At 36.1% G+C, this 14,743-nt stretch overlaps 1 protein-coding gene and 1 pseudogene across 1 annotated transcript; both read left to right on the top strand.

Moving 5' to 3' along the window:
- The window catches only part of LOC105111600 (GDSL esterase/lipase At1g29660-like), a 29,883-nt pseudogene that overhangs the window by 4,331 nt on the left and 10,809 nt on the right, over positions 1-14,743 (top strand).
- On the top strand, positions 4,170-12,393 carry LOC105111607 (uncharacterized). The gene is given in 7 exon segments (XM_011007012.1): positions 4,170-4,568; positions 4,740-5,958; positions 6,037-6,096; positions 6,099-6,829; positions 7,242-7,259; positions 7,261-9,401; positions 12,147-12,393. Coding segments are annotated over 7 exon segments (4,815 nt in total).

Here is a 14,743-nt window from a genome sequence, read left to right as displayed (position 1 = left end):
ATATGGGTATCAACCCGGTCCACCGAGTTGATACCCATATAAAGATTTTTTTTTGTAATTTAAAATTGATTTTTAGCGGATGAAAAAACTTTTTATAATACCGATTTGAATTTTTAATTTTTACCCCTATAAATAATAATAATTATTATTATTTAGTATTATTATATATAATAAAATAGATGGTAATCGGTGCACTTTGAAAATTTTAACAATCCCGTGATTATTTTCATAATCATGTGATTTGTTGTCTGCTTTAATTGGCTATAAATAGCCAATGAAATGAAGACACAAGAAAAGAAAAAAGATAAAAAAATCATTCCGAATTTGAATTCTGAATTCGAGCATTACTATTTGGTTACTATTTGGATACTATTTTTTGCTCCAATTTGGACTTGAAAAATGAGTTTCAGGTCGTTTCAGGTCAAAACTGTCATTTTCGATCAAAACCGAGTCCACCGGGTCAATACGGGTCCCACCATGTATACCGGGATGAAAAATGAGTTTCGGGCTGTTACGGGTCAAAACTGTCATTTTCGGTCAAAACTGAGTTCACCAAGTTAATACGGGTCCCACCATGTCGACCATGATAAAAAAATGAGTTTCAGATTATTTTTGGTCAAAACTGGTATTTTTGGTCAAAACTGGTATTTTTGGTCAAAAAACCCAGTCCACCGAGTTGATACCCGTATAAAGATTTTTTTTTTGTAATTTAAAATTGATTTTTAGCGGATGAAAAAACTTTTTATAATACCGATTTGAATTTTTAATTTTTACCCCTATAAATAATAATAATTATTATTATTTAGTATTATTATATATAATAAAATAGATGGTAATCGGTGCACTTTGAAAATTTTAACAATCCCGTGATTATTTTCATAATCATGTGATTTGTTGTCTGCTTTCATTGGCTATAAATAGCCAATGAAATGAAGACATAGGAAAAGAAAAAAGATAAAAAAATCATTCCGAATTTGAATTCTGAATTCGAGCATTACTATTTGGTTACTATTTGGGTACTATTTATTTTTCTTATACTTTTTCTGCACCCTAGTAAGATATTAAATTTTTTTTTAACAAATTAAAAAATACCAAAAATATCCCAATCGTTAGATCTAATAGTGTTTAAATCCGGGCCTTTGATTTCTTAGGATACAATAGGCTTTACCACACCAGATTAAAACCCAAATCAATCTCAACCTTTAAAATAATATGCCCTTCGATCCTGTTGCGCCACGTCAGCCGGTGTACCAAGCACTCGGTACACCGCGACACACCAGGTTGTAGCCCATTCAATCCTGACCGTCTGATCAACTTGAAGATCAAACCAATCACAGCCGCACGATCTGTTCATCCGAGATCCAACGGTGCCCAGGCTTCAGACGCACAAGTGCACTATACACTCGTCCGCACCGCAGGAGAACCCAGAGCTTCTCTCTCCTCTCGCTGGCGATTCTCTCTCTCTCTCCGCCGATCTCCCATTTCCGGTCGTTTCAAGCCACGAAACCACCACAGAAACGTGCATTGACTTCTCTGAAGCAAAACCTCGGTCGTTTTACAATTTGTCACTGGCGATTTTGGCCGGAAAACAGCCGCAACCATCATCGACCAATCGACCTTCAAGTCGTCGATTCTCCCTCCTCAGCCATCAACGGCCAACGAGACCACCACCATCAGAATCCTCGTCCTTAGATCTACCAGAATCAACCATCTTTTAGCCGGAAGCTCACCGAAAAAATTCGCCACCATCAACAGTAATCACGCGTGAGCCACACGCGCCGCTAGTGGCATTTTCATAAATTTTTGATAAATCCGAGGGTATTTCAGTCTTTTGCATATACAGGGGTAGTGAGGTAATTTTCTATGATATTTTATGGTATTTTTTGATATTTTTATATATAAATACTTGTAAATTTTTGCATGTGAAAAAAAACAAAAATAAACCAAAATAAATAACGACGCGGGTTCAACACCCATTTTATCATATCACTGTTCATGGGTCAAAAACTCAATTTTCAAGAATTGATATATCTATTTGTCAATGATATCAAAATAATTTTTATTTTATAAAATAAATATTATTTGTCGACACGTCTCTTTTATTTATAGAAAAGGACCGATGTCAAAAATTTAAATACCAAATATGGATTATGTCCATTATTAATTATTTTGGTAAATCAGACGTAACTCTCCTTTTTAGGGATAAACGTCGATATTTTAGACAAAGTCTCCTAATTTTAGGGACTGATGTCATTTTTAACGTGTTTCCTATTTTTAGGGACCGACTTTAACTATGTTAAAAAAATTACAAATAAGCTCAAAATATAATAGCATTTGAATCAAAATAAGAAAAACACACAAGTAAAGGCAACCTTTCTCTGAAAGGATGTTTTAAGGGTGGTGTTTACATTCCCTTAATCATAACTAACCCAGTACCCGAATCTTTGGGACCAGTGTCTAATTTTGGATTTCTAGTTCCCTCAAATTACTAGATAGCGACTCCAATAAAATCTTTATTTCCCCAATCAAATAAAAACTAAAATATTCTTTTTTTTTGTTTTAAAAAACAAACAAAAAAGAAGTGGAGCCGTCGCCCGACGTCATGTAGTGACAGAATGGCGACTCCACTGGGGACTTAGGGTTGAACCAACTGCTTGTGTTTGCTTTTCATATGCTTTTTCTTATATGCTATTTATTTTTGGTATTTATTTTATTTACATTATTTATTACTGTAATTCTTTTCAATTTTTCATATTGCCCCATGCATGCATGATATTTATTTATGTACTCACACACTTCACGATGAACCCATAAAAGCTCTGGACCTGAGCTATCCTTTTTAAGATTAGAAAAGAAAGATTCAAGTGGCAAGTGTGACTTAAGTCCACTGATGCTCATTTGGACTTTCGCTTGGATTGTAACTCACCCTATGCAACGGGTATTGTGGAATCTTATCCCATACTCATGTTGCATAAGGTTAAGAGGCCGATTACTTCACAAGTAATTCGGGCAATCTAAGAACCAAATAATTTTTTTAAGGATAGAATAAACTAAGTCAAACCTTATGAGTTAGATCCTATCAAGTAGGATATAAGACACAAATAAATATCAATGCATTAACATACATTTTTATATACATTCCATATTCTCATTATATCTCCACCGATCCTTATAGGAAGTGTGAGATGGAAAAAACCAAATCTAATAAGGAATTTTTGACCAGATCAAAATTAAGGCATCAAATTTCTTCCCTAAATCAGTTCAAGTTCCTGTAGGTTTGGAGTCCTCAGTGAGAACTTTCTTAAGAGAATCTGATCTGGTCTGTTCCTCATCATAAGTTAAAGGAAAACCTGAAACAAATAACACGCATGCATCATCCATATGACATTTTACATCCATTTGTGCATTTCATTCATTTTTATTGCATTCATTCAGGTTGAAATATAGGTCCCCCAAAGGACCATAAAATTCATTACACTCGACTACGAAGAAAGATAATGGAGAATGAAGAAAGAGCACATCTAGAGGCTCACTATCAAAGGTAGTTGGAGAGCATGAAAAATGATATCGCACGACTTACAAGTCTACTCGAGCAGGCCCTGGCATCCAAGTCTGGAGAGGATACCTCTACTCAGCCAGCAGTTGCAACTCCATCTGTATCTACGCCAGTAGCTCCTTTCGTGTTCACTTCTCAAAATCTAGAGGCAAATCCTTCTTCATCTGAACAACAGTTCACTGCCAATGTTCCACCAGCACAAGTGCCGATTATAAACTTGACAACTGATGACTCATATAGGATGAGATACTCTAAACCTATTGATTATGATAAATTGACCGCTCTAGAAGAAAGATTGAGAGCAGTCGAAGGGGCAGACTTATATGATCCTGTTCATGCTGCAGAGATGTGTTTAGTCCCAAATGTAGCTGTACCCAAAGAATTTAGGGTACCAGAATTTATCAAGTATACAGGAACTGAATGCCTAGTCACTCATCTTAAATCTTATTGCAATAAAATGGCAGAAGTGGTGAATGATGAGAAACTTCTCATCCATTTCTTTCAAGACAGTTTTTCTGGATCAGCACTAAGCTGGTATACAAGGCTAGATAATACAAAGATCAGAAAGTGGAAAGATTTGGTCAAAGCTTTTGTGGAGCAATACAAATTTAACATGGAGGTAGCCCCGGACAGGTCAAGCTTGTTAGTCATGGATAAGGGCTACAAAGAGACTGTAAGAGAATACGCTTTGAGATGGAGTGAAAAAGCATCCCATGTGCAACCCTCTTTGTTAGAAAAACAAATGGTCACTCTGTTTACCAACACTTTTAAATCTCCCAACTTTAAACACCTAGTGGGTAGTTCAACTCAGCATTTTTATGATGTTGTAACTATTGCTGAGAGGATAGAACAAGCAATAAGAATGGGGAGAATGTTAGAGCCTACTGAGAAGAAAGGCTTTATCGGGAAAAAGAAGGAGTCTAAGGTGAACAATGTGGAAGGAGGGTACAAGGGTAAGAAGAAAAATTACCATCACTATAACTTCCAAAGACCTACCCAACAAGTTGCAAGTGTAAGCTTCACTAAACCTTCCCCTACCAACCAACAAAACCAACCAAATGACCAACAAAGTAACCAGATTGTTAATCCTTCAAGAAGGAATTTTCAAAGAACCCAAGAACGGTTGCCACCATTACCACTTCCTTTGGGAGAAATGTATTCGAAGTTGTTGAGTATTGGGCAGGTGGCTCTTATTCCCTTAACCCCACTACAACCTCCATACCCAAATTGGTATAAGCCTGATATGACATGCGAATATCATGCTGGCATTGCTGGGCATAACATTGAAAGCTGTAATGCATTCAAAAACAAGCTCCTTCAATTGATAAAAGCTGGATGGATAACTTTTGATGATGCACCGAATGTGAATTCCAACCCTTTACCCAATCATGCTACAAGCAGTGGAGGGGTGAATGCTGTAGGAGTAGAGGGTAAAAAGGAAAGAACTTTGAAGGTTTCCATGGAAAAACTGTATGGTATGATGGTACAGTCTGGATATTTATCCAATTTTAAACCAGTAATGAATGGAAATAATTACTATAAGTTTCATGCCAAGGTGGGACATCACATTGATGATTGCGAAGAATTTCACCAAGAAGTGAAAAGGATGCTGATTTTCGGCATGATACGGATAGAAAGTGAAGAAGAAAGCAGTGAAGTTGGGATGATAGGCGGTCAGGAGAAAAAAAGGGAGGTTTGTAGACTCCAACCAACTGTGGGTGGTCCACCAAAACTAATCCTAATCAAGCCTGTATGTACTAATAATAGAAGTTATGGCGCAATGCCTTACAATTATGGGTATGCTTTCAACATTAAAAATCCTACTCCTGTCTTCCATACTGAAATCGGTGGTTTAACTCGAAGTGGTCGGTGTTTTACACCAGAAGAATTAGAGAGGCAGAGGAAAGCTAAAGGAAAAGAAACAGTTGAGGCTTTTAAAGATATGGAAGTGAACAAACCCATAAGTGAAGAGGAGTCTAATGAATTTCTGAAGTTGATGAAGCATAGTAAGTATAGTGTAGTAGATCAGTTGAAGAAAACTCCTGCTAGAATCTCTTTAATGTCATTTATCTTGAGTTCTAAGTTACACCGTAAAGCATTGCAAAAGGTGTTGAATGAAGCATATGTGCCACAGGATATTACTCAGGATACAATGGAGTATTTGGTGGGAAGAATTCAAGCCTCCAATTACTTATATTTCACTGAAGATGAGCTAGACCCGGAAGGGACTGGGCATAACAAGCCCTTGTATATCATTGTGAAATATAAGGACTGTCTGATCGGCAAAGTGCTTGTGGATAATGGTTCAGCTTTGAATGTGCTACCAAGATATATGCTAGATGAGATGCCAATTGATGCTACTCATATGAGGCCAAGTACTATGACGGCTAGAGCATATGATGGTTCCCCTAGACAGGTGATAGGGACCATTGATATTGAATTATTTATAGGGCCTCAGATGTTTTTGATAACCCTACAAGTGATGGATATCCATCCTTCGTATAACATGTTATTAGGAAGGCCATGGATACACGCCTCTGGGCTGTGACATCATCTCTACACCAATGCCTAAAGTACATCATCAATGGTACTTTAGTGAAAGTTAAGGCAGAAGAAACCTTGTCCATGATAAGGAATGTGGCGGTCCCTTATATTGAAGCAGAAGATTGCAAAGATGGAAATATCCATGCCTTCGAGATTGTAAACACCGAATGGGTACCAGAGAATACGGTGTTGAGAAAACCAGCTATTTCTGGTACTGCTAGAATGATAGCTAAATGCTTTTTAAAACATGGACTATCATTCCAGAATGATCTAATTGTTGGAAATCATAAAAGAGTCAACATGATGAAAATTAAGGTCGTTGATCAGAGGTTTGGGCTTGGCTTCAAGCCTAAGAAAGATGATCATAAGAGAGCTGTTATGATAAAGCGAGAGAGAAGGTTGGCTAGAATAGAAGGAAGAAAGCCAGAGGAAGAAGACATTGTAATCCCACATATCCATGTTTCTTTTCCAAAGTCAGCATATGTGATGAAACCTGAAAACATGATGGAAGTCTTGGGACAGAAACTTGTTGTCATGGATATCAACAATGTAGAAGAAGGTGAAAAGAAAGGTTGGAACTGTGATGATGAGCTAAGAACAATAAAAGAAGATGAATTGTTACCACAGTTAACTGTCCATGCTCTAGAAGAAGCTCCAACCAACGCCTTTGTGCGAAAGCTTTCAGTTGAAGAAGTATTCCAGAATTGGGAGATTGAAGAAGCCCCAATTGTTTTTAAGAAGTAATGATTAAGTGTCTACTTATATTTGCTTTTATGTGCTTTGCATTGTAGTTTGCTTTGTGTTTTTATACCTATTTGGAAATCTTGGTTCAAGATGACAACATAAGGTCTTTTCATAATTGTTGAGCCAACTTTTAAAATAATATTGAGAACAAGCATTTTCATCAGTATTTGTTGAATTCCTTTTATTTTGTTCGGCTACAAGATATGCATTCACACTAAAAACACCTTCCGCTTTCAGGAATTCTGAAAGTAAATCCTCCATAAATCCACAAACATATTGCATTGAAAATGAATGGCCAAACTTTGATATGGATGAGATTGCAATGGATGAAGAGGAATGGGATGAAGAGTTTGCTAGACGGGTAGAACAGTTAGAGCATGCTTGGAAACCTACGAAGGAAGAACTAGAGGTGATAAAATGTAGGCACTGAGCAAGATAAAAGAGAGTTAAAGATTGGAACTCTGATCACTACAGAAGAAAGATGCAGTTTAACCTCATTACTACAAGAGTATATCGATGTGTTTGCCTGGTCTTATACAGATATGCCTGGTTTAGACATTGATATTGTAGTACACAGATTGCCTTTGATAGAAAGATGTAAACCTGTTAAGCAGAAATTAAGAAGAACTCGCCCAGATATTGTGCTCAAGGTCAAGGCAGAGATAGAGAAGCAGTGGGATGCCGGTTTTCTAGAAGTTATTAAATACCCTCAATGGGTATCTAATATAGTGGTGGTACCAAAAAAGGATAACAAAATCAGAGTATGTGTAGATTTCAGGGATCTAAACAAAGCTAGTCCGAAGGATGATTTTCCTTTGCCTCACATAGATGTCCTGGTAGACAATGCTGCTAGGAGTTCAACTTACTCCTTCATGGATGGATTCTCTGGTTATAACCAGATTAAAATGGTTGAAGAAGATAAAGAGAAGACTACTTTTGTCACACCATGGGGAACATTTTGCTACAAAGTGATGCCATTCGAGTTGAAGAATGCTGGAGCCACATATCAAAGGGCAATGGTGACACTTTTCCATGATATGATACATAAAGAGATTGAAGTGTATGTGGATGATATGATTGCCAAGTCTAAGAATGAAGAAGATCATGTTCAGGTTCTAAGAAAATTATTTGAAAGACTAAGAAAGTATCAGTTGAAGCTGAATCCTTCAAAATGCTTGTTTGGGGTAAAGTTTGGAAAGTTGCTAGGATTTATGATAAGCAATAAAGGAATAGAGGTCGATCCTGATAAAGTGAAAGCAATTCAGGCAATGACAGTTCCTAAGACTGAGAAAGAAGTAAGAGGTTTTTTAGGACGTTTGAATTACATTACTCGATTCATATCTCAGTTAACAGCAACATGTGAGCCAATTTTTCGATTACTTCGAAAAAAGAACCCTGGTACATGGGACAAAGATTGTCAAGAGACTTTTGATAAAATAAAACAATACTTACAGAATCCACCTTTGTTCATGCCCCCTATGCCTGGAAGACCTTTGATCTTGTATTTGACAGTAACTGAGGTAGCAATGGGTTATGTGTTGGGACAACATGATGAGTCTGGAAGAAAGGAGCAAGCTATCTATTATCTGAGTAAGAAGTTTACAGATTGTGAATCCAGATATACTATGACTGAGAAGCTATGTTGTGCTCTTGTATGGAGTACGAAGCGTCTTCGACAATATATGTTGTATTATACCACCTGGTTGATCTAAAAAATGGATCCTCTTAAATACATCTTTGAGAAACCCTACTTGTCAAGCCGAATAGCAAGATGGCAAGTGATGTTGGCTGAGTATGACATTGTATACAAGACAAGAAAATCTGTAAAAGGAAGTGTAATTGCTGATCATCTAGCAGATAATGCTATCAATGACTATGAGCCTTTAAAATTTGACTTCCCGGATAAGGATGTGTTGATAGTAGAAGAAGACAAAGAAAAGAATGATTGGTGGATCATGTATTTTGATGGGGCAATGAATGTTTCTGGTAATGGAGCAGGCGCTGTGATAATCTCACCTGACAATAAGCAATATCCCATCTCAGTCAAACTACAATTTGAATGCACTAACAATACTGCTGAATATGAGGCTTGTATCCTTGGATTAGAAGCTGCTTTAGAGATGAAAATAAAGAAGCTTGATTTCTATGGGGATTCAATGTTAATAATCTGTCAAGTGAAAGGCGAATGGCAGACCAAGGAAGAAAAACTGATACCATATCAACAAGATCTCTCAAAACTAACTGAGGGCTTTGATGAGATAGATTTTACCCACATGGGAAGAGACAAAAACCAGTTTGCTGATGCTTTGGCAGCCTTAGCTTCTATGGCTAAAACTGATTACGGAGTCAGGGTACCACCAATATGCATTGAGATTAGAAATTTTCCAGCTCATTGTTGTTCAATTGAAGGAGAAATAGATAGGAACCCATGGTTTTATGACATCAAGCAGTTTATCCAATATCAAGAGTATCCCTTGGGGGCATCCAAAGCAGATATGAAGACCTTGAGAAGGTTAGCTCTGGAATTTTACCTGGATGGAGAAATTCTATACAAAAGGTCATTCAATGGGGCTTTACTAAGATGTCTAGATGAAATCGAAGCTAAGGTAGCATTGCAAGAAATTCATGAAGGAATTTGTGCAACTCATGCAAGTGGGCATATGATGGCTAGACAATTACAACGATCTGGGTATTTCTGGATGACAATAGAGAAAGACTGCATCGATTATGTCAGGAAATGTCATAAATGTCAAGTGTATAGTGATAAGATAAATGCACCTCCAGCTCCTTTATTTAATATGACATCACCATGGCCATTTGCAATGTGGGGAATAGATGTGATTGGGCCAATCAACCCAAAGGCCAGCAATAAGCATCAATTTATCTTAGTAGCCATTGATTACTTCACAAAGTGGGTGGAGGCTAGCTCTTATGCCCATGTAACTCAAAAGGTGGTCAAAAGTTTCATTGAGAAAGATTTGATCTGTCGGTATGGTTCACTTGAGAAGATAGTGACCGACAATGCCCAGAATTTTAATGGAAAAATGATCACAGAATTGTGCGTGAAGTGGAAAATTAAACATTCAAACTCATCTCCCTACAAACCAAAGATGAATGGTGCTGTTGAAGCTGCAAATAAGAATATCAAGAAGATTATCCAGAAGATGGTAGTCACTTACAAGGATTGGCACGAGATGCTTCCCTTTGCTCTACATGCATATCGCACAGCAGTAAGAACATCTACTGGAGCTACACCTTATTCACTAGTATTTGGGATAGAGGCGGTGATGCCTTTGGAAGTAGAAATTCCATCTTTGAGAGTACTAATAGAATCTGAACTAAAAGAAGCTGAATGGGCTAAAGTGAGATATGAGCAGCTAAACATGATAAGTGAGAAGAGGTTGGTTGCAATTTGTCATCACCAGCTATACCAAAGCATATGACCGGAAAGTCCGACCAAGAGAATTCAAAGAAGGGGATCTTGTACTCAAAAAAATCTTACCACTACCAAGTGAAGACCGAAGCAAGTGGGCACCAAACTATGAAGGCCCATATGTAGTGAAGAAAGCATTCTCCGAAGGGGCTCTATTGTTAACTAGGATGGATGGAGATGATTTACTTAGGCCCGTGAACTCTGATTCTATGAAAAAGTATTATGTATGATGTATTTCATCCAATCAAAATCAAATGAAATGAAGTTTTGGCCAGGAAATTCTCTTTGCATATACCTCACCAAAAAGCCCATGCATGATCTCAATGACTCAACAATCTGATCTTTCAAATGTTTTTTACAAGAGAACCCATTCTTCTTAAATGAGATTTTAAAAGAATTGATTTTGTTTATGATTTTAATGAAATAAATCAATGATTTGTTTAGGATAATGTTCAAGGCAATTCTCTTAAAATAGATGACCATACAAGTCAAAAACACGCAATCGGAACAACTATCACTTAAATTTTGTCTTGGATTTACATTTTATCAGCATGAATAATGGTTGGTAGTACATTAGCTTGTCATGGACTCGCAAAATATGGTATCTTATAAATCCAAAACATTACGCTGGATATGGACAAAGTTTATTGGTTTTTAACTGATCCTACTTGAAATGAAGAAAGGCCATCTTTAATATTCCTTTCACTTTCTTTTAAAATTATCCTTTACAGTCCCAATTTGAGCTGAGTCTATTTAAAGTTTTTTTTTTCTTTCATAAAAACCTTAACTAAGATCACACCCTACACTAGGGGCAAAACGAAAGAAATGATCATGGAAATCATCTTGATGACATGTGAGCTTATGAAGTTTGACAACAAGGAATTCAAAAAAAAATTTCAAATAATTGAGAGAATTCCCAACAAATAGAAAAAAATTCCTAATTGGGAATATTTAGTATCATTTTGTTGTCAAGATAGAAAAAATGAAGATAAGATAACAGTGATCTATAGTTTTCAAACGCTTAAACACTTTCTTTGAAATTATAAAATCCTCTTTCTTTTACAGCCTTGAGCCATAAATACATTACATGTCTTTAAAGTCCTTTCTAATCAAGAAAGCAACCTGAATTAATAAACAGTGTTCCCAAAATATAAGAGACTTTTTCATAAAGAGTCATGATGTAGCAAATAATTATTCATTATTATTCATGCTGATAAAAGGAGTGTTTCTAAAAATAAAAGGCAATTGTTCCTTTTCCCTCAAAATACATTCAAGCAATCGCTTGAACACGTTGAAAACCAAAGCAGAAGGTCATCTCATCACTTACCTTTATCTAAGATTACTTTTACTAAGAGATTTAATACAAATCCTTAGAGTTGCTTGAACATTGTTATAAACAGACATTGAGTTTCAGTTTTTAAAAACAAAAGAGATCTTTTGAAAAATCATTTTTGAAAAAATGGTTTTCTATGTGAAGAAGACAGATATATAACACACCAAGAGGCAATGTTAGAAAATCAGAGATTCTAACGACAACAAGAGCAAATGAGGAAATGAAAAGAGACAGTTACTTCTTCCAAGGGTAGAGAAGCAATCACAAGAAATCTTCTAGAGGCAGAGAAGCAATCACCAGATTCCTAATGGCACAAAGAAATTTGCTTCCCTAGTGGGAGACACACATGATAAAACTATAGACTTCTTCTAGTGTGGGATTGAAATAGCATGATTATGCAGTTTCTATGAAATGAGATTTTTTACCTCTCATAATATGATCAGTTAGACAATATGATAACTGATACATCTTCAGATATGAAAATCCCAGGTGAAGTGGGATAATCCTCATATATTGACCATGTGAATTGGTTAAAGAATCCTCAACAATGGAAATGTTACCAACAACACAATATCGGGCCAGGGAGAAGTTAATGCTCTCAATGAAGTATCCAATGGAGAAAGAGGCAGTGACTATTGGGAAACTCAAACAAAGTTTATCTTGGAGAACTCAACAGCATGGGTCAGCTTGAGTAGATTTGAAAGACGCGTGAATCAAAAGAGCTTGCTAACATTCAAGATTGCTAGACAAGATGAATGGGGGATCTATATTTCAAAAAGGTAAGATGCATCACATATCATCTAACTTCACAAACATTGCATATTTGTCTTGTAGATATTTCTTGAAAAAAAATTCCCAACGGGATCCAACGAGATTCAGACGAAATGAAGTTATTTTAATCACATCAAATATGATAATTTCATGAAAGCAAAATTCATAAATGAAGACAAGAAAGATGGATTTTTTTATTCACGACAAAAGGTTTAAAAATACAAATATTAAACAGTGCGAGGACGATCAGGGATATTGTCATCTTGATCATTAATCAGGCCTCGAAGTTCTTCGAATTGTTTACGCATATTCTCCATCTCTTCCTCAAACTCGAGGTGTCGTGTGTTAACATAGTCCTTCCAAAAGTCAACACGTGTATTCAGCTCTTGGTTCCTCCTCTCCAAGTCATTTCTCTGACGTCTTTCATCACGGAGTCTATTCCTTAAATTCTCAATCAGATGATGGAGATCAAGAACCTGAGTATTCAGCTCAAGTCTTCTAGCATGAAGACGCTCTGCAACGTTCACCAGAGATGAAGTAGCTCTGATACTGAGAGCAAGTGACTGATTCACTGCTTCAATATCGCTCCTAGCTGCCAGCATGGTTTCATCACGGGGAAGGACCATGTCTCTAGCCACGGCTACAGCAGTATCTTCATTGTCCATTACAGTATCTTCTATTGTAACTGGACGACCATTCACTTCAAAAGTAGTACGCCAAACTATAGGCTCTACTATAGGAACAAGATTTGGGTTAACATTGGAAGAAGAGGAAGACATGATTAAAGCTTCAAGAGTTGAGAACTTTGAAAGGCTTGAAATACAAGAAGTTGATGATGTCTGTCACCAAATACTATGTAATTTATAAGGATTCTACTCCTACTATTATTCTGAATAGAGGATCAAATCTCAACCGTAGATATAAAACTTTCATGAGAAGCTTTCATCATCTCTAAGATCGATTTACAAATCAGATCTCAACCGTAGATATAAGACTTTCGTGAGAAGCTTTCATCATCTTTGAGATCGATTTTTACAAATTAGATCTCAGTCGTACAAATATGACTTCCTTTAGAAGTTTTCATTAACCTTGAAAATCATAGTGAAATTACTTTCATGTATTTCATAAAATCAATCTGAAATCACTTTCATGTATTTCAGAAAACCATTATTGAAATCACTTTCATGTATTTCACAAAACCATTGATGAAATCACTTCCATATATTTCACAAAATCAATCTGAAATCACTTTCATGTATTTCAGGAAATCAATGATGAAATCACTTTCATGTATTTCGGAAAACCATTATTGAAATCACTTTCATGTATTTCACAAAACCATTGATGAAATCACTTCCATATATTTCACAAAATCAATCTGAAATCACTTTCATGTATTTCAGGAAATCAATGATGAAATCACTTTCATGTATTTCAGAAAACCATTATTGAAATCACTTTCATGTATTTCACAAAACTATTAATGAAATCACTTCCATGTATTTCACAAAATCAATCTGAAATCACTTTCATGTATTTCAGGAAATCAATGATGAAATCACTTTCATGTATTTCAGAAAACCATTATTGAAATCACTTTCATGTATTTCACAAAACTATTAATGAAATCACTTCCATGTATTTCACAAAATCAATCTGAAATCACTTTCATGTATTTCAGGAAATCATTGTTGAAATCACTTTTAAGTATTTCACAAAATCAAGATTGAAAACACTTTCATGTTTTTCACTTGGGCAGGTCGCCCATAAGAATTAGACCAACTGAAAATATATGTGTTTTTCAACACCTCCATCATTTTTCTTTACAAAACTTCCTATGCAAAGTCAAAAGAAAATGATTTTTTCAATGTCTTTGCACCGTAATCATTGTAAAGAGGGGGCAACTGTTGTAACCCAATTTTGGATTCACTAAAAAAATTTGAATGTTATTTTATCTTATTATTCATGACAAAAAATATAATAAATATAAAAAAAAGGAAAAAAAAGAGTTTAAAATATATTTTCTCGAGTCAACCGCATCTTTCTACCAAAATCGAGTCCACCAGGTCAATACGGGTTAAACGATGTCGACCGGGATGAAAAATGAGTTTCGAGCCATTTCAGGTCAAAACCGTCATTTTCTGTCCAAATCGAGTCCACTGGGTTAATACGGGTCCCACCATGTCGACCGCGATGAAAAATGAGTTTCGGGCCGTTTCGGGTCAAAACCGTCATTTTCGGTCAAAACCGAGTCCACCGGGTCAATACGAGTACCACCCTGTCGACTGGGATGAAAAATGAGTTTCGGGCTGTTTCGGGTCAAAACTGTCATTTTTAGTCAAAACCAAGTCCACTAGGTTAA

The sequence above is a fragment of the Populus euphratica genome, unplaced genomic scaffold (assembly GCF_000495115.2).
Source record: "Populus euphratica unplaced genomic scaffold, PopEup_1.0 scaffold302.1, whole genome shotgun sequence".
NCBI classification, from domain to species: domain Eukaryota; kingdom Viridiplantae; phylum Streptophyta; class Magnoliopsida; order Malpighiales; family Salicaceae; genus Populus; species Populus euphratica.
Note: the sequence above shows the minus strand (reverse complement) of the source record. Positions and strands in the feature narration are given on the sequence as shown.